Here is a 12,244-nt window from a genome sequence, read left to right as displayed (position 1 = left end):
TTAAAAGTAGAAGCTCAAATTGTTTGGGCACAGACCTGGATAGTGTGACAGAACTCTACAAGCTATCTCTGCAGTAGATTGCAACTCCGCCCCCTTTGGCAGTTCTATCTTGTCGGAAAATGTTATAGTTAGGGATGGAAATTTCTGGATTTTTGGTGGCCTTCCTAAACCAGGATTCAGACACGGCTAGAACATCCGGATTGGTGTGCTAAAGCAGTGAATAAAACACACTTAGGGAGGAGGCTTCTAATGTTAACATGCATGAAACCAAGGCTTTTACGGTTACAGAAGTCAACAAATGAGAGCGCCTGGGGAATGGGAGTGGTGCTGGGGGCTGCAGGGCCTGGGTTAACCTCTACATCACTAGAGGAACAGAGGAGGAGTAGGATAAGTGTACGGCTAAAGGCTAAAATAACTGGTCATCTCGTGTGTTCGGAACAGAGAGTAAAAGGAGCAGATTTCTGGGCGTGGTGGAATAGATTCAAGGCATAGTGTATAGACAAGGGTATGGTAGGATGTGTGTACAGTGGAGGTAAACCTAGGCATTGGTTTGTGTAAGTGTATTGTATACACAAACTCACAGTTATATATTATCATGTCTATAAAAACAGAAAAATAATAGCTATGTACACAAAAACCTTTGTTCCATTCCAGTCCTCCTCTTATATTTACCTGTCTTAAGGGCAGAAAGCTCGGCAGAGCAAGTTCAGTTGCAGCAGCAGGGTGTGAGTATGTGGGGTGTGTGACGTGTTGAAAAGGGTTTGGGTGCATGTGGTGTGTATTCTGCAGTTGTGTGTTCTGTTGTCCAGGCAGTGAGGCAAGGTGTGAGTGAACCGGGTGTGTGAGAGTGGGGAGCTGTGTGTGAGGGTGTGTGTGTGTCATAACACTCTGTTGCAGAGCAGCGGGGTACATCTGCTGATGCTGTGGCAGTGTGGGTGCTGTCATGGCCAGCAGGGGTGTGTGTGAGGATATCGGGGGCACAGAGGTGGGGGCGCCAGAGCATTCTCTATATGTAAGGGGGCGAGGGACGAGACAGAGGGGGGCAGAGTGGCAGGCTGGCCTGGGGAGAGGTAGAGAGGGGGCAGAGAGGAAGAGTAGGACTGGGGAACAGGGCAGGGGTGAGTGTAGGTGTCACATCCAGTCAGAGAGGTCACCACTTGAATTTTGGGATACGGTGAGGAAAACTGGGAGGAGGATAAGAAAAGGGTAGAATAAGAAAGCAATCAGAGACCAGGGTTTGTAGTTTGGAACCTCCATACTGCAGACCGATCAGGCAAGCAAAAGGCAAATTGCAAAAAATGGCATATTTCCAATACAGTGCACAACTTTTGACAAAAAAGCTGTGTACTATGGTGTATTTGATGCCATTAGAAAGAAAGCAAGATATATCCCAATAGCGGCTCAATTAAGAACCAAAGTCCTTGATACTTTTTAGTTGTCAAATGCTATAAGCACATCTACCTATATAGAGTTGGCTACATATGGTACCAAAAAGAAAGAGACAGGGAATAAAGAATAATCCATCACAGGTAGCAGTAAAAGTGAGAGGGGAGGGGTTACCTGGGAAAGGTGTGTTGGTGGCAGAGAGGTGGAGATCTGCAGTGGCTGCAGCTGCTGAGGGACAGAGGCCTGAGCCAATAGCTGCTGAGGAGGCGATGCCTGGGAAGGCAGACTAGATGATGATTGGTGGTGCTGGGAAAGGCTTTGAGCAGCAGGAAAATTCTACAGACAGCACAAGCGAGGGAGTGCAAGATAGAAAAATAGAACGAGAGAGAGGGGAGAAATTAAGTGGGATGAGGCTAGGTCTCCGGTTACATCTCTCAATTGGACATCTTCTTTTCCTGCTATTGACCCAAATCAAAAATCAGGCCCACATTTCCCATCCTGTCCCTGTCTCTCTGCCAGGAGTCAGCCAGCATCTGCTACTGTTACTGCTGCACACTCCACAGACAAAACAGGCCTGAGGGACTGGCGGATGCAGCGGATAAAACAACTATTATTGTTTTCATTATAGTATCCAATCTCTCCATTTGGCCACACTCGGAGGAAACTCCTGTTTATTAGGCTACTAGTAGTTTGGTGATTCACCTAACATACAATACACTTACACAGCTGGTCCTCATCCCAGGAGCACCAAAACAAACCAACAGCATTGTCATAAATAAATGTTTATCTGACAGAGAATGTGTATTCGTTTTCTCTCCTCTGACAGTGTTATTTAGCTTATTTAGACCGTGTGTATTGAGAGGAAGGGAGATCTACCTGGTTCAGGAAAACTGCGTTGAAGACATAGGGTTGGTTCTATGAAGAATGAAACAGGGTCAGAGAACTGAAACTCAGAACTGAAACTTGACTCAAAAGGGGAACACTGTACTACTGTACGGTTACTCTCCACCAGGTTCAATGGAAATGGCACTACTTTTCAGGTCAGCCTGAGCAAGGTACTTGCAACTGAGCATCAACAGATCCTTGATGATAAAGGGTTAGAAGTGCACAGCGTCAACCTCAGGCTGACCCCTATATCTAAACTTAAACTCACCTGTTGGCCTAGTGGTAGTGTAGCTGCCTGGGCCTGGCTGTGCTGTGGAGTGGCAGTCCCAGTCTGTTGTTGCACTATGGGGGCCACTGGGTAGGTCTTAGGGGCTGCAGCCTGCTGTGGAGCAGATGGACAGGCCTGACCCATCACACTGGGTTTCGTTGGCGTGTAGCCTTGTACCGGTGCAGCCTGTTGTTTTATGTGTGGGGCTGTGGGTGTGTAGCTCTGTGAAGCAGTGTTCGGTTGCCCCATTAGGGGTGCAGCGTTGGGGTAAATCTGGAGGGTTGAACCTTGCTGCACATTATGGGCAGGTGACTGATAGCTCTGGATGACTGGAGCCTGTTGGACAGTGGGCTGGGCCATGGTCTGGCTGTGTTTGGGTAGGGGGACCTGCACAGTTTGCTGGTTGTGCTGCTGAATGGGGGCCTGAACAGGCTGTTGGCGGTGTTGTGCTGAGGGCTGGGGCATTGGCTGGCTATGTTGCTGTTGAATGGGGACCGGCACAGTCTGTTGGCTGTGATGCATGGGACTAGACTGGCCTGGCTGCAGACTGGGAGGCATGGCTGTGGCTGGGAGGCTGTGTGGCGCTGGGCAAGGCTGGACTGGGGGAAGCACAGCAGCAGCTAGAGGCTGTGTTGCGACACTGGGATCCTGAGTAGGGAGACTGGGTATAGGTACAGTGTGGACCACAGTTGGGGCTACAGATGCATAGCTCTGTGGGGGAGCGAGATGTTGCAGATGCTCCACTGGAGCTGGGTAGCTCTGTGCAGCTGGTTGTGAGGGTATTGTTGCAGTTCCTATGCTAGCTGCCAATACAGTATGTTGGACAGGCATGGCTACTGCTGCTGAGAAGCTTGCTGCTGTTGGGGTCTGTTGCAGAATTGGAGCTGGGTAGCTTGCAGCAGTTTGAGTCATTTGTTGCTGAGTTGGGGCACTGTAGCTCTGTGGAGTTGGTGTCTGTTGGATTGGCATAGTTGCTGCAGTGTAGCTTGCTGCAGTGTGTGGCTGTTGCAGGGGCAGGGTAGCTGCTGAAAAGCTTGCTGCAGGCTGTTGAAGTGGTACATTTTCAGTTGAATGACTTGCTGCTGTTGCTGTCTTTTGCAGAGCTGGAGCTGGGTAGCTATGTCCAGTATTGTTATGTTGCAGAGGAATGTTTGATGCTGTGTAAGTTGCTGAGGCTGGGGTGTGTTGTAGAGCTGCAGCTGAGTAGCCTGCCAGGGGACTGACGGGATAGCTGTGACCAGGCTGGAGGTACTGCAGGGGCGTGTGCAGGGCTGGGGCAGAGGCAGGCTGGCCCTGGAGAGATGACTGGTTCTGGAGCAATGCATGCACAGCACTGGGCTGAGAGGAGAGATGGAGACATGTTAGAGGACAGACAGAGATAGTCACTTCTCTGGGCGGCGCTTTTAGGCCCCCGTTAAAAATGTCTGTATTTGACAGTGATGTAAAAATATTATGAATGAACACAAATATCTAAATCTACAAACTAGAACAATAATAGCTAGACATCCTGTACAAGAGAAAAACATGAGCCGAAATGTTCAGTTGACAAAAACAAAGGATGTCAATGATAATGCGTGGATGAAGGATTAAAATAAAGTTGTAAAAACACCCAAACAATGAGCAGGGTTAACAGAAGAGGCAGCAGGTGTGCCGAGGCAGAGGATGGGGAAGAGGGGACACACAGCCATAATTCATTCCCTTCGTTTGCCACAGCCATCTGTCCATTCACTGAGGACGTTCCATGGGCAGGGAGATATGAGTGGGTGTAAAAAGGCGGGTTTTGCGTTTTTGGCATTTGGTCAGTGAAGTAGAAACAGAAGACGCTGACATTAAAACAGGCTAGCTGAAGTTGGCAAAGGGTTAGAGAGTTAGTGTAGACAGCAGCATCTATGGCCCTCCAGACAACCAGCTTGTCCCAAAGCGCACAAACAGAATCAGTGGAGGGACCATGGACTTCTATGGTAGTTTGAAGCTGAGCGGAAGAGAGAGAGCAGGGCCCAGTCCCATGGCTGCATTAAAACAGAGCGCCCTCTACTGGCCCAAAGAGGGAGTGAGATCTAGCGCAATCATCAGCTCCATCTTATGCAAAGTAGCGCCTTCTATAAGCTGGGAGGAGTCAGTTCTACGGGTGAGAGTTTGAGCTGAGGGTAGGGGTCTGGGAGCCTCTCAGTAGTCTAAAGCAGAACCCTCTCATCTGCTTTACCAAATCTGCACTGACATCATGGAACTGGACAGGTGAAAGCACAATCATTGTTGGTATCAACAGTAAGTTCACCTATCCTTTGTTATCAGTTCAGTGCAGTTGAAGGAAAGGAGACATGGAGAGAAAGACACTTCAGACCATTGAGATGCAGCCCTAGTCTCCCTGTGGGACCTACCACTCCCGGAGGCCCGGTGGCTCGGTGCTCCCCAGCACAGTAGCTGGCCTTGTGGTCCTGTGTGGGCCTGGCTAGAGGGGGTGCTGTGTGGTCACCACTGAAGCTGCCTCTCTGGGTTAACTTCAGACTACGCAGGTGGAGGAGGGAGGCTTGGCCCTGGTTGGATGGGGTGGTTTTACGGCTGATGATGTTCATCAGGTTCTTTTGTAATAAGGAGAGGTCAGAGAAGTCACTTCCTGTATGACTTGGACCTTTCATCCCTCCTAACCCTGCAGTTGTCGTCATCCCACTGGAGAAGTGGTGGTGCCGGTGGGGGCAAGCACAGGGGTGTGGTGGAAAGGGAAAAGCAGTGTGCTTCTTGTGCCCCCCTTCTCGTGACTTCAGCAGCAGAGAGAGGCAGGCTTGGCACAGGTGGTTTCTGGGTGCGCCTTGGTGATGATGATGGTGGTGTTGAAGGGCAGAGTTTAGGCTGTGCAGCGTGCTAAGGTCCGAGTGCCTCCGCCCCACTGCTGCCTCCACTGACACAGACTTCAACCTACTTCCATTGGTGGCTTCCAATGTCGGAGATTCTATAGAAGAGTCACTATGACGTCGGGCCTCAGAGTATGTGGGGGATGGGGGGGGCAGGAGGATGGGGGCAGGAAATGCTCTCGGGGAAGGGAAGCCGTCCTCGGCCTCAGAGCGGGACTCAGAGGGGCTGCTCTCTGACTGGTCGTCTGGTGATGTGGGGGAGGGACTGGAAGCTCTCTGTTGGCTGCAGGACCCAGAGGTAATAGGTTGCAGGAGCATATGAAGAGGGATGTCGTTGTTGCCCCTAAGAGTGTCAATGACCGAGGCACTCCCTCTCCGTGTCCCTGCACACACTCGGAACTCTGGCCCCAGGGCTGCTTTCCACCCCTCGCCCCTTTCACAGGATCGGGGACGTGTTGAAGCCAAACACTGACGCTGAGCCCATACAGGGACCCACAGACAAAACACACCTTACTCAAAAGGCACACAACCAAAACACATATGCACAACAAAAATATGATAATGAAGTGGGATAGAGATGAATTGGGGAATTCTGAGTAAATGAGATACACGTGTGTGTGTGTGTGTGTGTGTGTGTATTAAATCAGTATACGTTGCGCATAAACATACATGTGCCAATGTTAGCAGACATGTTGATACGGATTTATGGATAAAGGCAAATAACCATGTTTGTGAGCATATGTAACATACATGTGCATGTAATGCATATCTCTATGTAAATGAGGATGTATGTGCATGTGTCCAGTATGTGTGTGTAGTGTATGCATGTTAATGACCCTCTGCGCAGTTCACATGTCTTGAGTGTACATGAAGTGTACATCTGTATGTGTGTGGTACAGACCTGCTGCGTTGCCATGGTGATGGGCTCCACTTGGGACTGGTAGAGGACATTGTGCTGGCTGCTGTGGGAGTCAGAAAACACAGTGGAGCCCAGGCCGCTGTCAAAGGTACTGTCTGCTACATAGACAAACAGAGATGGAGGTTAGTCTTTAACCACACAGGCAACTAGAACAAAGTGACAAAGAGCGGTTACACATTAGACACAACTAAACAAAGTACAAACCCCCATAATATAAACACTTCTGTCAAAGATCAATTCAACTAATGACACAGAGACCACTGTATCAAATGTATGTGAATGTGTGACAGGAAGGAGATGTGTTGTGGGGTCTTGTGGAGTTTTACATGTTGCGTGTCTTTCCACATGATGGAAAGACACAGTGGTGTCTCACATGTGACAGAGGTTGCGCTGGCCGGAAGGTTACATAGCCTGGCGTGCTGGTCTGCTTCTGGCTCGTTGGGCTCAATCAAAGGGGGCTGTCCTGCCTGTGTAGCCCCAGCAGAGGTCCCATGGGCTAGGGTGGCCTGGGCCCTGAGTCCTGCCTCTCCCTGGTTCACTGGGGGTAGGGCCGACACAGTCCTCTCCCGCCTCCATTTAATAAGTGCTACGCGGTCCCGGATCGACTTCCCCACGATCTTAGCATCACTCTCATGGAAGAACCCTGATTCCACCTGTCGGGAGAGGAGGAGTGTGGGAAGAGGAGTATTTTTTAGAGTCAATGTGTTAGAGGTAGAGAGAAAACAGGAGAGAGCCAGGAAGAGGGATGGTGAGAGAATCATTTCTTGAGGAGGGCAGCAGCTGTCAGCAGCTGGGTTCAGAGAGAATAGTCCGCCTCTGTCTGGGACAACAGCACTGGAGACAGGATACAGGACAGGTGCATTTAGACCATGGGAAGAGATACAGCTGAAATAATGATGTTTAGATTTTGGGGGGGTTTGGAGTCATTAATAGGCATTATGGCCTGAACCTTCCATGGAATGTTTCAATGGTTTCTGTTTTAGCACAACCTGACTGGTTGTATTTATTTCATGGAGTATGAGTCCCATATCTTTAACATGAGCTTTGCTTTTAAGACCGTCGTTCACAATGTAAAATGTAGTCATTTAATCAACCCAAACTTAATAAAACATGTCCTAAAACATCCCTGAATAATAATAATAAAGCAAAGAAGCATAAGAGGCAGCGTTTCCGCTCGCTAAGTAGCATAGTGCATGAATGAACAGCCACGTCGATAAAGATAAACTGCATCTCCCATGGTGCCCGTCTGTGAAGAAATTAGTCATCGAAAGTGGTGAGGGGTGATCGAAGATGAAGAGCTGTGGGCCACATTCCTCCTCTCTCTATCATTACAGCAAGACCTTAAATTTTCCCCAGCTCATCTTGACCCAGCGCAGACAGATGGAGAGATGTCACCATAGAGGGAAGAAAGCAGGTCAGCTTGCTGTCTGCCAAAATAATCGATGGCCCTGATTCTCAGTAACACTGAGCACTGCAGCCTGACCCATTCACAACAGAAATGATCACTCTGGAAGGAATGAGAGAGCCAAGCATGAGGCTTTATAGAGTGAACCTCACAGGGCACACACACTAACAACTGATTAATGGGGTGCTGAATAATGTATATATATTTTTTTCCATATTCAGTCCATTTCTGATAAGCTACACGGGAAAGGACTTAGAGGGAAAAGTATACAAGCAACCTTAGAAATACGGTTCATGAAATCAATAACTTGCTAATATCAGAAAGCATTCATATTAGTGGCGACCGATTATGATTTTTCATTATTATTATTATTATTGGAGGACCAAAAAATGCAGATACCGATTAATCGGGCCGATTTTTATATATATATTTGTAATAATGACAATTACAACAATACTAAATGAACAATTGAACACTTGTATTTTAACTTAATATAATACATAAATAAAATCAATTTAGTCTGAAAATAAATAATGAAACATGTTCAATTTGGTTTAAATAATGCAAAAAACAGTGTTGGAGAAGAAAGTAAAAGTGCAATATGTGCCATGTAAAAAAGCTCATGTTTAAGTTCCTTGCTCAGAACATGAGAACATATGAAAGCTGGTGGTTTCTTTTAACATGAGTCTTCAATATTCCCAGTTAAGGTTATAGTTAGGTTGTAGTTATTATATGAATTAGAGGACTATTTCTCTATATACCATTTGTATTTCACAGACCTTTGACTATTGGATGTTTTTATAGGCACTATAGTATTGCCAGCCTAATCTCGGGTGTTGATAGGCTTGAAGTCATACACAGTGTTTTCCTCAAGCATTGCGAAAAGCTGCTGGCAAACGGAGGAAAGTGTGGTTTGAATGAATGCTTACGAGCTTGCTGCTGCCTACCACCGCTCAATCAGACTGCTCTATCAAATATCAAATCATAGACTTAATTATAATATAATAACACACAGAAATACGAGCCTTAGGTCATTAATATGGTAAAATCCGAAACTATCATTTAGAAAACAAAACATTTATTGTTTCAGTGAAATACGGAACCGTTCCGTATTTTATCTAACGGGTGGCATCCCTAAGTCTAAATATTGCTGTTACATTGCACAACCTTCAATGTTATGCCATAATTATGTAAAATTAAGAAATGGTCTTCACACAGTTCGCAACGAGCCAGGCGACCCAAACTGCCGCATATTCCCTGACTCTGCTTACACTGAACGCAAGAGAAGTGACACAATTTCAGGACAAGCTAGTTAAACTAGTAATATCATCAACCGTGTGTAGTTAACTAGTGATTATTGTTAAGATTGTTTTTTATAAGAGAAGTTTAATGCTAGCTAGCAACTTACCATGGCTCCTTGCTGCCTGCACTCATGTAACAGATGGTCAGCCTGCCATGTAGTCTCCTCGTGGATTGCAATATAATCTGCCATAATCGGCATCCAAAAATGCAGATTACCGATTGTTATGAAACCTTGAAAATCGGCCATTCCGATTAAACCATCGACCTCTAATTCATATATTATCCATTTCAGAGACACTTAGATAATTCCTTTAGTGATACAGCAGTAGCAATACAAGGATATAACAACTACAGAAGAGACAGGAATGCCTATAGGGGAGGTGTGTGAGTGAGTGAGTGAGTGAGTGAGAGAGAGAGAGAGATAGAAGGCCCCTTCACTTTTTCCACATTTTGTTACGTTTCAGCCTTATTCTAAAACGTATATTAAATAAAAAATGTTCATCAATCTACACACAATTCCCCATAATGAAAAAGTTAAAACATGTTTGTTTTTTTTGCAAAAAAATCTGAACTTAAATACTTTATTTACATAAGTATTCAGACCCATGAAATTCAAAATTGAGCTGAGGTGCATTCTGTGTCTATTGATCATCCTTGAGATGTTTCAACATCTTGATTGGAGTCCCCTGTGGTAAAATCAATTGATTGGACATGATTTGGAAAGGAACACACCTGTCTATATAAAGGTTCCACAGTTCACAGTGCAATGTCAGTGCAAAAACCAAGCCACGAGGTTGAAGGAATTGTCCGTAGAGCTCCAAGACAGGATTGAGTCGAGGCACAGATCTGGGGAAGGGTACCAAAACATTTCTGCCGCATTGAAGGTCCCTATCTTTTTTAAATGAAACAAGTTTGGAACCACAAAGACTCTTCCTAGAGCTGGCTGCCCGGCCAAACTGAGCAATCGGGAGAGAAGGGCTTTGGTCAGGGAGGTGACCAAGAACCCGATGGTCACTTTGACAGAGCTCTAGAGTTAATCTGTGGAGATGGGAGAACCTTCCAGATGGATAACCATCTTTGCGACTCTCCACCAATCAGACTTTTCTGGTAGAGTGGAAAGATGGAAGCCCCTCCTCTGGAAAAGGCACATGACAGCTTGAAGTTTGCGAAAATACACCTAAAGACTCTTAGACCATGAAAAACAAGATTCTCTGGTCTGATGAAACCAAGATTGAACTCTTTGACCTTAATGCCAAGAGTCACGTCTGGAAGAAACTTCGCACTCAGGACCTATGACTGGGGCGAAGGTTCACCTTTCAACAGGACAACCACCCTAAGTACACAGCCAAGACAACGCAGGAGTTACTTTCGGGACAAGTCTCTGAATGTCCTTGAGTGGCCCAGCCAGAGCTCAGACTTGAACCGGATCGAACATCTCTGGAGAGACTTGAAAATAGCTGTGCCGCAATGCTCCTCATCCAACCTGGAGAGGATCTGCAGAGAAGAATGGAAGAAACTCCCCAAATACAGGTGTGCCAAGCTTGTAGCGTCATACCCAAGAAGACTCAAGGCTGTAATCGCTGTCAAAGGTGCTTCAACAAAGTACTGAGTAAAGTGTCTGAATACTTATGTAAATGTGACATTTACGTTACTTAATTTAAAAAATAAATTAGCAAAAGTTTCTAAAAACCTGTTTTTGCTTTGTCATTATAGGGTTTTGTGTGTAGATTGATGAGGAAAAAATCGATTTAATACATTTTAGAATAAGGCTGTAACGCAACATAATTTGGAAAAAGTTGAGGGTTCTTTCCGTAGGCACCATATCAGAGCCATATCCCTGTAATTCTTAGAGAAGATCTCATGTCAAGTGTTATTGAAGTGTTGTGGTTGCAGGTTCACCCGCCTCATGTAAAGTCTATTATTTTAGTGTATTGCTGTAGGCCACCAAGAAGTAACAGTCAGTATCTAGATATTTGTGTGTGAAATGCCTGACAGTGTGTGTGATGTTAACAAAGAGGATTGGGAAAGGCCCTCTCCTGTTTCAGCATGACAATGCCCCTGTGCACAAAGCGAGAAATGGTCAATGTGATCAATGTGGGAGAACTTGACTGGTCTGCACAGAGCCCTGACCTAAAACCCCATCGAACACCTTTGGGATGAATTGGAACGCCGACTGCGAGCCAGGCCTAATCGCCCAACATCAGTGCCCGTCCTCACTAATGCTCGTGGCTGAATTGAAGCAAGTCCCCGCAGCAATGTTCCAACATCTAGTGGAAAGCCTTCCCAGAAGAGCGGAGGCTGTTACAGCAGCTACAGGGGGATCATCTCCATATTAATGCCCATGATTTTGGAATGAGATATTTGACGAACAGGTGTCCACATACCTTTGGTCATGTAGTGTAGAATTTTGATGAGGCATACATCTGTGGAAGGGTATAAAACAATTTCTAGAGTGTTGAAAGTTTCCAACAGCACAGTGGTCTCCATCATTGAGAAATTGAAACATATACATTTAAACTACCAAGACTGCCTAGAGCTGGTTGTCCGACCAAACTGAGCAGCCGGGCAAGAAGGACCTTGTTCAGAGAGGTGACCAAGAACCCAATGAACCACAGAGTTCCTTGAGGGAGATGGGAGAACCTGCCAGAAGGACAGTTTCTACAGCACTTCACGAATCGGGGCTTTATGGGAGAGAGGTCAGACGGAAGCCAATCCTGAGAAAAAGACACGACAGCACGAGTTCGCAAAAAGGCACGTGAAATGGCGCCGATTATATAATGGCGTCGGAGGAGATAGCTACCGTTTTAAGGGCTCCTAACCAACTGTGCTATTTTGTTAGTTATATTCCGCATTATTTGTACATAAAGTTGCTGCTAATGTCTCTTAAGACAGAAAAGTACAGAGATTACTCACCTCGAACTGGACAAATATGTTTTCTTTAATGAGTCCAACACAAAGGATATACTGCTTCCTGGAGACCAGGCCGAAATCCCAGTCATTCACGTGAAGAAAAGACAGAGATACCGGGGGCGAAGATCGGGGTACATTGTGAGGATTTGTAGGCGAGTGAGTAAATCACCACTACCATCGGTTCTATTGGCCAACATGCAATCACTGGAAAACAAACTGGATGGTCTACGGTCGAGACTATCCTACCAACGGGTCATTAAAAACTGTCATATCTTGCTTCACAGAGTCGTGGCTGAACGACGACACAGATAATATAGAGC

The 12,244-nt window shown here is 46.2% G+C and overlaps 1 protein-coding gene across 1 annotated transcript in view; it reads right to left on the bottom strand.

The window, feature by feature from the left end:
- Positions 1-12,244, bottom strand: part of LOC115117932 (serine/threonine-protein kinase WNK2-like) — a 131,570-nt gene that overhangs the window by 45,555 nt on the left and 73,771 nt on the right. Inside the window, 8 exon segments of the mRNA XM_065020562.1 lie at positions 673-986; positions 989-1,184; positions 1,561-1,722; positions 2,263-2,301; positions 2,540-3,877; positions 4,918-5,862; positions 6,290-6,405; positions 6,681-6,960. Of these exon segments, the coding sequence (XP_064876634.1) occupies positions 673-986; positions 989-1,184; positions 1,561-1,722; positions 2,263-2,301; positions 2,540-3,877; positions 4,918-5,862; positions 6,290-6,405; positions 6,681-6,960 (3,390 nt within the window).

This window comes from Oncorhynchus nerka, linkage group LG7 (assembly GCF_034236695.1).
Source record: "Oncorhynchus nerka isolate Pitt River linkage group LG7, Oner_Uvic_2.0, whole genome shotgun sequence".
Taxonomy (NCBI): Eukaryota; Metazoa; Chordata; class Actinopteri; order Salmoniformes; family Salmonidae; genus Oncorhynchus; species Oncorhynchus nerka.
Note: the sequence above shows the minus strand (reverse complement) of the source record. Positions and strands in the feature narration are given on the sequence as shown.